This window comes from Patagioenas fasciata, chromosome 28 (genome assembly GCF_037038585.1).
Source record: "Patagioenas fasciata isolate bPatFas1 chromosome 28, bPatFas1.hap1, whole genome shotgun sequence".
Taxonomy (NCBI): domain Eukaryota; kingdom Metazoa; phylum Chordata; class Aves; order Columbiformes; family Columbidae; genus Patagioenas; species Patagioenas fasciata.
Window position 1 is genome coordinate 2307096 of NC_092547.1, and position 15554 is coordinate 2322649.

Consider the following 15554-nt stretch of genomic DNA (forward strand, 5'->3'; position numbering starts at 1 on the left):
AAGTGAAACTGCAAAAAGAACTATTACATTTTTTAGCACTAAAGGGACAATTTACCTGGGGAGGGCGGGCGGCGGGGCCCGGCTCGCTCATACCCGTCCGCAGCAGGGCCCGCAGCCGATCCCGCACATGGCGCTGTGTCCGCGTCCGCAGGCAGGGCTGCTGCCGGCTCCGCCAGCCCCGCACTCCCGCTCTCTCTCGCACCGACCGCTCGCCCCCACGCCAACGGCGGCGACGGCTCCGCCGGCACCACGGCGACCGGACGCGGCCTCGCGGCGGCACGCGCCGCCCGCAGCCGGCCAATCGCAGCTCGCCGCCGCTCCGCGCGCGCCCCCTTGCCCCGCCCTCAGCCCGCCCGCAGTCCGAGCCCTTGCTCAGCCGGACAAGGCGCCGGGAGCGGGACAGACGGACCGAGCCGGGAGCGTGGGCATCAGACTGTGCGTGGAACACAACGTGTGCTGCGGCAGAGCCCGGGGCGAGCGCTCCCGGAGCTGCTTCACGCACACGCACCACGCGCTGGGATTTTACTCCTGGCCCTTTAAAGATTCCTAGCACAATTGCTTACATACAGTTCTGAACTAGATATTCATTCTGTGGCTTAAAGTCTTAGTTCGTTAGTAGGCTCTTACTATGTAGTTGGTTAACCCTTTAAAATGTTATTTCCCTCTATCAATATAACTTCATAAACAAGTTTCCTAACTTTTTACATAGAACTTCACCACCTTTTCCTTTTCCAGGTTCAGAGCCCGTGCCCCATTTGGTTATATCTGTAAACATTAAACATCTTCTCAGCACGAACCACAGCTGCATTTCTCACAGTTCCCCTTTTTGCTTTTTATCCCATTGATTCGTGCTTTGACTTCAAAGTTAGCCAGCACCTGCCTAAAATCATTAATTTATACCCCGTTCCTTTTGTTGCCATTTCAGGATCGATAGGCATGGCTGAGATTTGCATGCCTTGGACTGCTGAATGTAGTAACTGAATAAAGCACGGGATCATGCATGGCACAAACAGTAAACGCAGAAATGCACATACTATCACGAACCCTATTTTCTTCCACCAGGCTACAGTTTCGAGACCAATATCCATTAGGTGGACCTGGCCACCAAGTGGGAGGAATAGAGGTACTTGACGAATTTGCCCTCAACGCTAACTGACAAGGGGTTCGTCCAACGTATTCAGTCATTTGAGACCCCCCACATATCCAGCACGAGGTGACATTTAATTCTTGGGCTGTCTTTTCCATAAGATCTATAAACAGGTTTTTCCCTGCTGTCGGTAATTGTAATCCTTTGTCTTTTTGCCTTATTTCCTCATACCAATCACTGCTGTTCTGTACCAATTTCTGTTGCTCTTGCTTTCCTTTTAATTCCTGAGTGGCACTCTTAACTAACTCCTCCTTCTACTGATCTTGCACTCCCCCTCCATCTGAATAGCCCCACTCACCACCTTGTGTAAAACAGATCCTCTGTTCTCCCCTAGGGCAGGAGGCAGAGCCTACAGCGAGTCCACCTTTCTCTAGGTTAGTTGCTACCCATCATTCCTGCCCTTGGATTTCACACTTCTCCAATTTTTTTCTATCATAACATCCAGAATTAATAGGAGCGTGATAATGTAGAACATGTTGGGTTAGTCTCCCTATTCTCACACGCTCGTAGCACTTGGTACAGGGATTGGCCAGGCTAAGTTGGGAACAATAAGTCACCACTGCTAGCAAGGGGATCAGGTCCAGGGTTCTGCACCCTCTGCCTCTCTGGCCGACCAGGCTGCAGCCGCAGCCGAGTTCGTCATCTTCTCGGCAGCAAGGGCCGTGTCCCCGCCTTTCCTGTTTTTACCGTTAGCGTGGCGACTTTTTATCGTTTCCCAACTCTTGGCCTTCACTTCCCAGGAACAACAGGAGCAACACGGAATGTGGTTTCTCTGTCTGCACTCTGTTCTCCTCATCACTGGTGGGCTCTAAATTCCCATTCACCCCTTCCGTAAATACCTCCCACCATTCTCCGCTATTCTTTTTCTATTCTTCCAGCGGCAACTGGAATCCTCAACCGAGCCCCGGTTTCCTTATCTTCTGTTCTTAGACATTTCTTACACAATCCTGTCGGTAAGTTCCCTTTGTGGATATGCTTATACCACAGTCCATTTACAACCTAAACATCAAATATAAAATGAGAATTACATATACAACTCGGTTCAACACATTTAGCTATTAAGCCATTCTCATTTTCATTTATACTGGGCATTCACATCAATAACACTAATAGTAGTTACATCACCAATCCCGTGTCAACCTCAATTTCAGTTCCCCTGGTTCTTGAGTTACTTTCCAGGTTCTTTCTTCCGTCAGGGCTCCTCTAACTCGAGAGACGCGTGTCCATCCTTTCCCTGCCCTCCCAACAGCTGTTTCTGTAGTTAACAAAACAAGAAAAGGTCCCTCCCATCATGGGGTTGGAGTTTCTTCTTTTCAGGTTTTCATTAGTGTTGCCCCCATATCTACCAGAAATTCTACTTGTTTTGTTCTTTTGGGTTTCTTCTTCCCAATGCGGTGAGCACCACCCAGGCTGCTCACCCAGAAGGACTAAAACTGCTTCCCAGTGCAACCCCAAACACCCTTCACTTCAGCAGGTGACCGCACTTGTGCTTTCAGCTCCTGGGCTGGTGCTGTCCGGGCTTTCCCTGCTCAGCACTGACTGTGTTTTGGGAAGGCAGGAGCCAGTGCAAACCCTTCTCCGCTGTTCTGCTCTTTTTCTGCTCTTTTTCCCCTTTGCTGTGAAGCTCAGCTGCTCCATGAGTTATTGTGCTCTCCTGTGAGCGTGGGGTTTGTCCTCTGCTGTGGAGCACGAGAGCGAAGCCCCCGGAGCCCCGGCTGGTGCAGACCCCGCAGCGAGGGTGACAGACCCGGAGCCAGGAGCAGTTTCCCCAGGGTGAGGAGCAAGTGGAGCTGCTCACACCAAGGGCACAGGCAGGGTTGGTGCACGTCACCGGTTCTAAGGCTGTCACCAGAACCTGACAACCTGACAACAGTGTGCTGGCTCCCCGGGCAGTTGAAGTACAACCAGAACGCAAGAGGCAGCTTAAATTCGGGGTCGTCTTTTTGCCAGGAGCAACAAATGCCGTGATGGAGACAACGGGGAAAAGGTGGAAACTCTCAGACCGCGGTGCAGTCTCAGAGAGGAAAAGAGATGAACGAGACACTGAGGAGCGGGAAGAGTTGACGTATTTATCATAGAAACATTAAAGGTTATAGAGAGATGGAATGTTACACGAGATCAAATATTTAAATACATTCGCTCCAGACACAAAATAGTGTTAAAAAGTTCATCTATTTATTATAGATACATTAAATATTACACAAAGCTCAAACATGATCTAAAGATCAAACATTAAAATCTACTAACTCCAGACAAGAATTGGTGGGAAAACGTTTGCATATTTATTATATAAGTATTAAATATTAAATAAAGATTAAATAGAATACTGCTCTAGAAATGCAGCAGGAAATCACAGCCTCTGCTCTCCTGAGCAACCGCTCGGAGAGGTGAGACCTTGTTCTCAGCAGCCATCGAATCCGCAGCAAGAGCTGCCCCAGCTGCTGTTTGCAGACATCCATTAATCCACAGTCTCCCCTGCTAAACACTTTCTGCGATGTCCTGCAAAGATTCTGGGCCTTGGAGCTGGGTTTGCTGGGGAAGGGGCACCTTGTGTCACAGCTCACACACCCCAGTGCTGAGCTGGACACACAACAGCCGGCGCTGGCAGAAGAGCAGGGGCAGCAAAGCCGGCACTTGCTCAGAGTGCTTCCCTTGGCATTGTTGATCAAATACAAGCTTCAATTTCAAAGCCAGAAACCTTGAGAGGTGCTCTTTGCAAACCTCTCATTCATCCCCTGCTCCACATGTTTTGATTTGTAACATCGGTCACGTTCCCTGTCAAGGAGGTCTGATCGGGGAATAGGTGTTTCCGAAACTAAAAGCACCATTCAAGTCACCTGGGGTGAAAACACCACCCACAGTAACAGCGCTTTGCTGTTCCCACCGCTCACCAGGATGCTCCTGTAGATGTTGCCGCTTCTGTCCTCTTCTACGCTGGTGCGGATGACGCAGCTCTCTCCACTCTGCTGGTTGTAGACTGGCAGGACTGGCGGCACTTCTTTTGATGGAACGGGAGTCACGGGGCCGGGGCACTTCTTGGAGCACTTGTCATCAGATGGCAGCAAGGGGGGAGACGAGATCAAACACATTCATTACCATTGAATTTCAAAGATCCAAAAGCTAAAGATGACACTCTTCAGCACAACAGCCTTAACAAGGGCTTCGGCAACCCAGTTAAGGCAGCTTAGGTCAAGAGAGCAGAGTCTGCAGGACAAAGCTCCCTGGGAACGGAACCCAGCCCAGCCCAGGCTTGGTCTGGGCAGTTCCTGGCAGGTCAAACCACAGGGCTGGTGAGCTCTGACCTCACCTGCTTCTCACTTGCTCAGCTGCTCTGCCTGCCCCAGAATTAGGCTGGGCTGATGTACATGAGCCCTCCCCCCAAAATCGCCTTTCCCAGAGCTCAGGTCCCTCCATTCCACTGCCAGCAACGCTCCAGTCAAGATCCACAGGCTTGGGCAAGCGCCTGGGGCCGCCGGCAGCGTCAGCAGCCTCGCACAGGCTGTTTGTGCTGAACACAGGGCCCGGGCCCTACCTTGTGCTGAGGCTCCTCAGCAGTGTCGGTGGGAGGGACGATGGTGACGGTGCTGTCCCCAGAGCTCCCACCTGGAGCAGGTTTGGGCTGCGCGTTGACGGGGGTGCTGAGGGCGCTCACCCCCAAGCCCAGGAACGGCCTAGGGGAGAAAAGAAAGCACAACAGAGCTGGGCTGAGCACAGCTGTCACTTGCTTCAACAATCTGACCTGCTGTTGTGTTTTCCTATCTCGAGTGGCCTATTGTTTGTGTGTGTATAGCAAATTAGACTCTATCCTTATTTGCTCTGTTTTGCTGCTGCAAATTTGAATTGAATTTATAATCCAGCACTAAAATTGTTCCTTTGTCTGACACCTTAGAGTTATTTCTGAAGTCTTTAGTCGATAACCCTCATGGCTACTTACACCAATAGAAAGAGACAACAGCAATACGTATTTCTAGCTGGCGGTGTCTCCTCGCAGCACTGCAGTGCTCTGGATCCCCAGCCAGGTTTGTCAGCTGGTGTTTGATTTATTCCAGTTCATATTCACACACCAAACCCCCTCCCCGTTGTACTCACAGGCTGAATCTCTTCACCACGCTCTTCTGAGCTCTGCCCGCTGCGGTGCTCTGGTCAGGAGCTGCTCCTTCGATTTCACGTGACAGACGGAAACTGCAGAACAGGCAATACCGTTAGTTAAATATCTCAAAGTGGCCATATCTGAGAAGCCCTGGGTCACTCCCACGTCCCAGAGGGTTCATCCCCACGAGGAGGAGCGCAGCTCTGTGCGTGTGTATTTCCACTCTCCGGGAGCAGCTCCTGGCAGCGCAGAGCTCAAGGCTGAGAGAACCTGAACCTGCCTGCGGGGGAAGAAAAGCTGCTTCGCCAGCTGGGCTGAGACCCTACCTCTCCTCATCACTTCAATGCCGCTGCCTCCTAAACCACTGCACGAATTTCTCATCTCCTGTCACGCAATAGCTGTTACATGAGGACTGCAACAGCTTAATTTGTGCGATTACTTCAAACTCCTAAGAAAACAAATAATAAAATAGGAATTCTAATTAGAAAAATAAAGCCAGTCTCGTTAATACACTAAACACACGCAGCAACAGATCCAGGACAAACTGCCCTCGGACAGAGGAAACCCCGGCACCTTCGCTCCTACTGATCTCTGACCAACAAGGCTCAGGCTGGAAGGCAACGCTCAGCCTTGATTTCTCGGTCCCAGGTACCCGCTTCGCTCTCTGCACCTTTGACCCACAACTATTTACTGCAGCACAAGGAAGACGGTCACAGACTGCATCTTGTGGCCAGCAAAGGTCTCACGCCAGCAGGTCTGATGCGCTCCCAGCACACAGAACACGCTCGTGTAACGTGTTCCCGTGAACACCAAACGGGGGGAACGTGCCCCAGACGTAACTCCCGCGGCAGCGAGTGCCCTGCGGCTCCTCTTCCCCTGCTGCCCGCATCTAAAAGGAATTTCTCTTCCCGCGCCGCCCCGCACAGCCCGGCAGAGGTTCACAGCGTGCCGGGGACTGTTCCTTCCTCACCCTCTGAGTAACGTGAGCGGCTGTTGGATACGCCCAGCAAAGACAACAGGCCTCGCCAAGAGAACGCTCTAGCAGAGAGCGTCAGGCACTAACGATCACAGAACAGTCACCGTTCCACTTACCCTTCGCCGCTTCTCAAAACTGATCAGGCCGCCCTGTTGGAAGGACAGAGAAGGGATCAGAGGAGAAGAGCACAGGCTCGGCTGGAGTTGATCACAAACAGGATGAACAGGATGAAGTAGCGACACCAAGGGACGGGCCAGAGCTGCCCTGACCAAAGGCCTCTACAAAGACCCGTTTCCAGCTCTAGGATAAGCCACAGCACTCGTGTACCTGAGTCTATTTGTTAAATACATTCCTCTCTTTTTAAGAACTGCACTAGCACCCAGTGGAAGATGCAGGAGCAGACACAGTGTCTGCAAGGGAGGGAGGAGATTTAGGATTCCAAAAATTGCCCCAAATTACCTCGAGATAGTCCTGAAGGGCTGTGTCCAGCATGACGAGGTCAGTGAGGAAGGTACCCAGGTAAGGTACCGTGCCTTGTGTGACTCCCTGCAAACGGTCAGAGCAATGGTGGATTAATTGACTGAGAAGTAATAATTATACTAATTAGAATACTCCTGTGGAAGCAAACCAAATACAACTAGTCTGCTTCACCAAACAGCGCTCTTGTAAATGATGCTTTCACGACATCATCCTTGGTATCTCAGCCAGCGGTTCATGTCTGCACAGAGCGGTATATAAGCCAAAGTGCTCATTCGTAACTCCTCTGCGTCAAATCTCGCTGTGCGGCACCTCTCGCCCCAGCAGAAAAGCCGGGATTTACAGACCCGTCTTCCCCAAAGCACCGCATACGGGAGCTCATTGGTCAGGAACAGGGCTGAGCTCGGCTTTGGGTGAGATCACAACCTGGCAACTCAAGCTCATTCCCACCTTCAGCAGCAGCTCCCTGCTCGTCGCAAAGTTGTCACAGTCGGAGAAGATTTCGCAAAGCTCTTCGAACATCAGCATTGTGTCCCTGTACAGGAAAAGATTCAATGATTTAAGTTGTTTGTAAGCACTCTGAATCAGACCAGGGTACAATTTTTTTCTCAAGAATCGTTAACAGTTGGGCACAGAACAGATAAAAGCACCAAAACACATCCAGTGACACACTGCACAGCCTTACTTTGGAACGCAGGCCCTGGTCTTCTTCAGGCGATAAACCGAGGTGGACTGCAAGGCGGAAACGATGGCCTTCAGAGACGAAAAGTTGTTCAGGATCCTACATTGCTGTGAAAGGAGCGGTTAGAAACACAGGAGCGTTAAACGTCAGCATCACCAATAGTCAGTGCTCTTCTGTCTGCCCCGTGTCCTGCTTGCTGCACATTCTCCCTGCTAAGCGGGCAGCTCTACAAATACTGAGCATCAAAAATATCACTCCCCGCTACAACCCCCCTGTCCCCTCCCAGCTCCACGGCACCCGCACAAGGAACGTTAAACAGTCGCGAATAAACGCTTTACACGTCCGATACGGATCCACTTCTCCAAGATCTTCGCTCTTGGCTGTGTCTTTAATTCTTTGCTCTCCAGGATGGTGCTGAGCACGCAGTTGGTGACGGCGTTGAACTGCGAGATGGTGGCTCTGATGCTCTGTGCCAGCTGTTTGTTCTCTTTCTTGTCCCTTCGGGACCAGATGCAGCCCAGGCAGTGGTGGGGCACAACGTTCTGGAAGAGTGTCTAGAGGGAAACAGAGGTGTCCAACTCAGCCTGGAGCGCTACTGCCCACAGCAAGAAATGCACGGTTACAGTACAAACTGCAGCTGAATCCAGTATGGTATTAAAAGGGAAATATTGGTTTTCTCTCCAGTTTAAAATATACACTTTGGTATAACTCTTTAGGCCTGACGCCCTAAAAGAACTGTCAGCTAAACTGTCCTGGAAAAATAAAAGACACCTTTCTATCACTTACATTACCAGGGGGAAAGATTTCTATATCATGATACTTTTGAAAGAGATTGATACAAATAAGCCAAATCGGAGCTCTACAGTTACAAAGTACTTCTACATCTTCAGGTGAGGTAGCCTAAGATACAGTCAAAATACGCTATTTCTGAGGGGTCAAATGCTAAACTTTGCAAAAGAGGCCACACAGTCTACATCCACACTGTATAACAAAAAGACAAACACCTTCAGAAGAACTGAAGGAAAAGCCCAATCAATGAAGCAAGTCTGGATAACCAAGCAGAGCTGCGCTCTGTGTCCCAGCAACAGAGCGGTTCTGGAACAACAGACTTACACCGATATAAGTTAAAAAACAAACAAACAAACAATGAGAAGCCCAGAACTCTTTCCCCGAGCATTTCAAGTAATACGTATGATCTACATACCGCGTCCATGTATGTCAGCTGTTCTGCCACCAGGTCTTCTTGGGACAGCGAGAATTCTTCTGGGCCGCTGATCTCCAGTTCCTCTTCCTCGTCCGGGGTGCAGGGAGAAAGGCTGTGGAACGCGTCTGGCCAGCGGGGAAAACACGAGTCAGTGAATTTATACAGAAAACAAGTAATCAAAGCAGGTATTTGGAAAATCACTACATAGAAGAACAGAACAGGCAAAGGGACCTGCCTGGGGTAACGGCCTCACCGTGCTGCATATTTTAGGGAGATAGAGAAGGTCCAGAAGATTAAATGGGCAAAGAGAAGGTAGAAGAAAAAGAAATAGGGAGAACTGAGCTGTTCAGGGTCTCTTAGCTGAGAAGTGCCTTAACCCATTCACTAACCATTCTTTGGAAAGAACAAACCCACCAACCCCCCCACAACAACTCCTTATTAACACTGCAGAACTTTGATAATCTGCTTGTCAGCATTTACGCATTCTATACTCTGAAAAACAGCTGAACTGCAAAGAGACAAGACTGCAATTATACTCCCAAAATATTATGCTGAGAATGCTCTTATGTCCACGTTTCAAGGGAAGAGGAGGAGAAGGGAGAGAGACCAGTTGGAAAGTTAAAACGTGCTTTGCTAGTACTACTGATGAGGAGAGAAAGTAATGCAAAATATACGAAACCAATCGTGGCTCCAGCAGCTTCAGGACAGGCCCCCGGACGCCCTGGGCTGGACTCGGCACTAAACCAGAGCTGGATTCAGGGCTGCAGGGCTGTACAGAATTGATCAGCAGCCTTGGCTGCCGCAGCACTAAGTCTAAACCTGGGCCTTTTCTGCACACCAGTCCTACCGTTATGCGCTCCAGAGCCAACGGGGTCTGAAAAACACGCAGGTAACGTGAGAAAAATGCATGTAGTAGAACTCAGTCTGCCTACTAAGGCTGGAAGTTGATTCCAGTACTCATTCACATACCACGTGAGCTCTTACGACTTTTCGGCTCACGGCACAGGAAGCTTTGTGCCCTGGATAAGGGGATGTGTCAGGCTTGACGCTGGGAGAACACACAGACAGCAGAGAAAGGTACTTTACCATCATTCTCCCATTCTTCTTTCTGGAACTGCTCCAGGAGGTTCTGCGCCCTCTTCTCCGGGTCAGAGCCGGGCATGTTCTTCTTCAGATAACTCAGCACCTTCTGCAGACACACGTACTCGGGCGGCTCTCGGAAATCGTCGGCACATTGGTCGAGCCAGGCTTGTAAAATCGATGCCATCGCACTGTGAGCAAATTCAGAGAGAACACATGGGTTGTATGCAGCAGGTATTGATGCAATCGCATGGATCTGTACCTAATATAACAACAGGAACACTGAGACATTCATCCCCCACGTGAGGGCAGTATGGACACTTCTGTGAGCACAGAATTTAATTTGTTCTTTTTAGGCAAGAAATATTATTAAGATAATACTTCATAGGAAACTAAAGGCTGCTTCTTCAATTACACCTTGAGAAACCAGCGCAGTCATTCATATTTTCTCTGCGTTGTATTATTGGATGTGTTATGAGACAGCTGATACTTGGCCTTTACACAAGCTCCTTGAAGCAAACAGGGCTGTGAATTGTCAAATGAAACAACAGCTCTGCTGCCCACGTCCCGCTCCAGCACCGAACCCTGACTGGGGCTCGCTGGCGCTGCAAAACCAAACTTACGTCCTGAGCACTGTGCTGGATCCGGGGGAATTCTGGGTTCCATGTTCTTCAGAGCCCGAGATCTCCAGGTTTCCGTATCTGAAAAAATGAGATGGCTGTTTAGAGGAACCTCTACTGAGCAACCCAAACAGCGTAATCCATATACAATTGGCATAAACATACAGATATTGGCATATTCATATACAATTGGCATGAAGACAAGGGCTTCATGCTGGACAATTCCACCGTGGCTGGGGAAGCTGCGGCAGAGATGAAGGGTCTGCACATATCCCCCGTGCACTGGTCTTTTTTTAAGGGACAAGCTGTATTGGTTTTCTTGTGTCCGTCCCAGTTTGGTTCCTTAGCGGTCAGACCACGCACGCTTTCCCCACCTGGCGCTTAAGCTTTAATGAGATTTGGGATGTGGGCAACGTGCATTTACACATGGTGTGTTTACGCTGAAATCCTGAATTTTGCAGGATTCTTTTCTGTCAACATCCCCCTGTCGTGTATAATAAATGACGGCTCAGTTTCCATTCTGTCCCGGCTCTCACCTGTCCAGGAGCAGTTCCAGGACTGTGCTGGTGGAAGCAAAGGCCCTGTACGTGGAGAGGAAGATGCTGATGTATGTGAAGTCATTATCGGCAAAGGCCGTCGGAAGCGTCTCCACCAGCTTTTCCAAAGTTCCAGCTTTCAGGGCCCTGCTGTTGCACGTCTCGTCCGGGCTGACAGTGTGTCCTGCAGGGAACTGGTCCCCTTCAGCCTACAAAGTGGAAACAAAGACAAAGCACAAAACTCAGACAGAAGCCAGAGCCCCGACAGAGCTTGCACAACGAAACACAGATTCCATTCCACCTTTTCACAGGAATAGTCCATCTCTAGTTACTAAACAATTTTGTCGGTTTGGGCTCTCCAAACACCAAATGCTGTATCAAATACTGGAGGACAATCAAGACATTTCTTATTGAAACAGCCAAGTGTTTCCAGTGCTTAAGCTGTAATCTCCTGGTTGCCTTTGAAACTGACCATTCTCTCATAACAGGGCCAACCATTCAAAAACCCCGGATGCTTTCTTAGCATCCAGAAGTTTAAGAAAGGTTTCTCAGACTTCTTGCAGCATGAAAGATCTAAGTTCCTTCACTTACTCCAACCTCTACAAGAAAATACTAAGCAAGGTTTCAAGCTTCTCAGTACTTAAAGGAATTGGTAATAAAGCCCAACTCACTCAAAATGAACAAAACCAGTTGTATTCCTTTCAACACGGGTTCTATGAAATTTTCAGTTAGAGCTGCATTTCTCTCAGACACATCCACTACCAGCCAACGCTTTTCAGCTGAAAAGCCTCCAAATCACTCTACAAATGCAGCATCACTAAGAACTCTTCCCATCAGCTGGAAAATGTACAGGAGGTCAAAAATACTTTCTGCTATTTCTCCCGGTAAAAACAGGAGGCAGAGATGGGAAATCTGCCACTCAAAGTCTCTATACTACCAACCTGGACACTACACCAAAGCAAGTTCTTATATTATTGCCTTGGATCCTGAAGAAAATGTAGAAACATCGCAACATAACATGAAAGTTCTACCCACCTCCTGACCCTCTGGCTCAAACTGCCACAGCTGCACCGATTGCAATGAAGTGAGGACACTTTGATCAGCTGGGGGCTTGGCCACCATGCCAGCTTTACTCACCCCGAGCCATCTTGCTCCTTCGCTGTCAGTCTGCTGGATCTGCGCTCTTCTCAGGCTGTCGCAGTCAACAGCTCCTTCTTGTGCGTCTTCAGCTCCATCCTCAGTTGTGCTCTGCCAGGAAAAGGGCCAAGAGAAACAAGTCAGAGAGAAAGGACCATGGTCCCTGCACAAGCGCAGGCTGCAGACACCAGCATGCCAGCACCAGGATCTCACAACACCTCAACAACGCTCACTTCAGTTGCCACTTTTTAGCTGCCTTCAGTTACCTGGGCCTTTTTGGGCTTTTAACTGAAAGCAGAGAGGAGCTGAGTGCACAACTTACTGCACAAGTCAATGAAAGAGGTAAGAATTAAACCAGAGAGTCCAGATCTCCTGAACCCCACCACTAACAGCCGCTGTATTAACATGCTGATACATGTTGAGGAGCAAAGCACTAGAGAATTGAAAATAGATGTAACAATTAACTTCAGAAATACATATACTGGTCCCCCTGCAACCACATAATGCTTTTTCTTCATACATACCACTTGAATAATTAAAGTTTCAGGGCTTTACTGACTACCATAGCCTTAAGCACAGCAACAACTCAATTAGAAAGGATTTGAGTAGAGTGCAACCAAATCCTGGTTTGGGGAAGCTGGGGTTTGGGGTTTTTTTGGGGGTTGCCTTTCTGGTTTTTTTTACCTCTTTTAACTCTAAAATATCCCTAAGTCATACAGAACTGTCTGTGCACCAGTGACTTGCCTCTTGAACGCTCTGTGGAACCTCCACGTCTTCCCCAGGTTGGTTCCTCACATTTTCTTCCAGGCTCTGTGGAGTCTCCACGTCTTCTTCAGTTGGCTCGCTTGGAGTCTCCTCTGTGCACTCTGCAGTCTCTGTGTCTTCCTCTGTTGCCTTGCTTAGACCGTTCTCAACGCGCTCTGGAGTCTCTGCGTCTTTGTCTGATACCTTGCTTGTAGTCTCCACATCTTCCTCTCTTGTCTCGCTTAGAGTCTGCTCAATGCGCTCTGGAGTCTCCTCAACGCGCTCTGGAGGCTCCTCAGTACACTCTGGGCTCTCCACTTCTTCCTTGGTTGGCTTGGTCAGAGTCTCCTCAAGGCTGTGCAGAGACTCCACATCTTCCTCGTCTCTCTTCTGCCTGGGTGTCCTCCTCCTTGGTCTTCTCCAGCATCTCCAAAGAGACAGGTTCCGAAAGGGGAAGTTCCGAGCCTGTTAGAAAACAACGGAAAAACAGTTTGGAATTGCAGATAGCAACACATTTACTTTTAATGTCCTTGCAAAAGTACCGGGACAAGATCACATGAACCCTGAAATTCAGACACTATTACAATGCAAAAAATAGATAGGATCATAGAAACATTTTGGTTGGAAGAGACCATCGAGTGCAACCGTCAACCCACCCCTGGCACTGCCCCATGTCCCTCAGGACCTCATCTATGTCCCTTTTAAACCCCTCCAGGGATGGTGACCCCACCGCTGCCATGGGCAGCCTGTTCCAATGTCTAATAACCCTTTCACAGAATCCCAGAATCCCAGAATGTCAGGGCTTGGAAGGGACCTGGAAAGCTCATCCAGGAGCAGGAACACCCAGCTGAGGTTCCACAGGAAGGTGTCCAGGCGGGTTTGAATGTCTGCAGAGAAGGAGACTCCACAACCTCCCTGGGCAGCCTGGGCCAGGCTCTGCCACCCTCACCATGAAGAAGTTTCTTGTCAAATTTAAGAGGAACCTTTTGTATCTCAGTTTGTACCCGTCACCCCTTGTCCTGTCACTGGTTGTCACTGAGAAGAGCCTGGCTCCATCCTCCTGACACTCACCCTTTACATATTTATAAACATTAATGAGGTCACCCCTCAGTCTCCTCTTCTCCAGCTCCAGAGCCCCAGCTCCCTCAGCCTTTCCTCACACGGGAGATGCTCCACTCCCTTCAGCATCTTGGTGGCTGCGCTGGACTCTCTCCAGCAGTTCCCTGTCCTTCTGGAGCTGAGGGGCCACAACTGGACACAATATTCCAGGTGTGGTCTCCCCAGGGCAGAGCAGAGGGGCAGGAGAACCTCTCTGACCTACTGACCACCCCCTTCTAACCCACCCCGGGTATCATTGGCTTCCTGGCCACAAGGGCCCAGTGCTGGCTCATGGTTTTCCTTCCTCAGTGTGATATATCACACTATATTTCAAATTTAATCTCTTTTTTTTAGCCATGCCTTTTAAGAAATGAGAAAGCATTACACAAATCCCTTTTATGAAGTGAAACTGCAAAAAGAACTATTACATTTTTTAGCACTAAAGGGACAATTTACCTGGGGAGGGCGGGCGGCGGGGCCCGGCTCGCTCATACCCGTCCGCAGCAGGGCCCGCAGCCGATCCCGCACATGGCGCTGTGTCCGCGTCCGCAGGCAGGGCTGCTGCCGGCTCCGCCAGCCCCGCACTCCCGCTCTCTCTCGCACCGACCGCTCGCCCCCACGCCAACGGCGGCGACGGCTCCGCCGGCACCACGGCGACCGGACGCGGCCTCGCGGCGGCACGCGCCGCCCGCAGCCGGCCAATCGCAGCTCGCCGCCGCTCCGCGCGCGCCCCCTTGCCCCGCCCTCAGCCCGCCCGCAGTCCGAGCCCTTGCTCAGCCGGACAAGGCGCCGGGAGCGGGACAGACGGACCGAGCCGGGAGCGTGGGCATCAGACTGTGCGTGGAACACAACGTGTGCTGCGGCAGAGCCCGGGGCGAGCGCTCCCGGAGCTGCTTCACGCACACGCACCACGCGCTGGGATTTTACTCCTGGCCCTTTAAAGATTCCTAGCACAATTGCTTACATACAGTTCTGAACTAGATATTCATTCTGTGGCTTAAAGTCTTAGTTCGTTAGTAGGCTCTTATTATGTAGTTGGTTAACCCTTTAAAATGTTATTTCCCTCTATCAATATAACTTCATAAACAAGTTTCCTAACTTTTTACATAGAACTTCACCACCTTTTCCTTTTCCAGGTTCAGAGCCCGTGCCCCATTTGGTTATATCTGTAAACATTAAACATCTTCTCAGCACGAACCACAGCTGCATTTCTCACAGTTCCCCTTTTTGCTTTTTATCCCATTGATTCGTGCTTTGACTTCAAAGTTAGCCAGCACCTGCCTAAAATCATTAATTTATACCCCGTTCCTTTTGTTGCCATTTCAGGATCGATAGGCATGGCTGAGATTTGCATGCCTTGGACTGCTGAATGTAGTAACTGAATAAAGCACGGGATCATGCATGGCACAAACAGTAAACGCAGAAATGCACATACTATCACGAACCCTATTTTCTTCCACCAGGCTACAGTTTCGAGACCAATATCCATTAGGTGGACCTGGCCACCAAGTGGGAGGAATAGAGGTACTTGACGAATTTGCCCTCAACGCTAACTGACAAGGGGTTCGTCCAACGTATTCAGTCATTTGAGACCCCCCACATATCCAGCACGAGGTGACATTTAATTCTTGGGCTGTCTTTTCCATAAGATCTATAAACAGGTTTTTCCCTGCTGTCGGTAATTGTAATCCTTTGTCTTTTTGCCTTATTTCCTCATACCAATCACTGCTGTTCTGTACCAATTTCTGTTGCTCTTGCTTTCC

At 49.8% G+C, this 15554-nt stretch overlaps 1 protein-coding gene and 1 long non-coding RNA gene across 2 annotated transcripts; both read right to left on the minus strand.

Moving 5' to 3' along the window:
• Positions 1-3406: 3406 nt before the first annotated feature.
• On the minus strand, positions 3407-4108 carry LOC139825777 (uncharacterized). The gene is made up of 2 exons (XR_011735976.1): positions 4039-4108; positions 3407-3962 (listed from the first exon to the last, which is right to left on the minus strand). It is a non-coding gene; the product is annotated as an uncharacterized lncRNA (long non-coding RNA).
• Positions 4109-4799: 691 nt separating this feature from the next.
• LOC136115842 (ral guanine nucleotide dissociation stimulator-like 1) lies at positions 4800-14438 on the minus strand. The gene is made up of 14 exons (XM_065862060.2): positions 14248-14438; positions 12694-13158; positions 11950-12060; positions 10813-11021; positions 10280-10357; positions 9663-9847; positions 8577-8701; positions 7711-7926; positions 7376-7479; positions 7141-7225; positions 6673-6759; positions 6330-6362; positions 5237-5329; positions 4800-4818 (listed from the first exon to the last, which is right to left on the minus strand). The coding sequence occupies exons 1-13, from the start codon at positions 14281-14283 to the stop codon at positions 5312-5314; spliced, it is 1752 nt and encodes a 583-aa protein (XP_065718132.1). The 5' UTR covers positions 14284-14438; the 3' UTR covers positions 4800-4818; positions 5237-5311.
• Positions 14439-15554: the final 1116 nt, after the last annotated feature.

Excerpts from the sequence above, each read along its gene's own strand:
- LOC136115842 (XM_065862060.2), bottom strand. The coding sequence starts at position 14,283 with ATGAGCGAGCCGGGCCCCGCCGCCCGCCCTCCCCAG. Across the intron at positions 7,226-7,375 it reads ACCAGGGCCTGCGTTCCAAA|GGACACAATGCTGATGTTCG; the intron begins GTAAGGCTGTGC and ends TTTCCTGTACAG. Across the intron at positions 6,760-7,140 it reads GCAGGGAGCTGCTGCTGAAG|GGAGTCACACAAGGCACGGT; the intron begins GTGGGAATGAGC and ends GACCGTTTGCAG.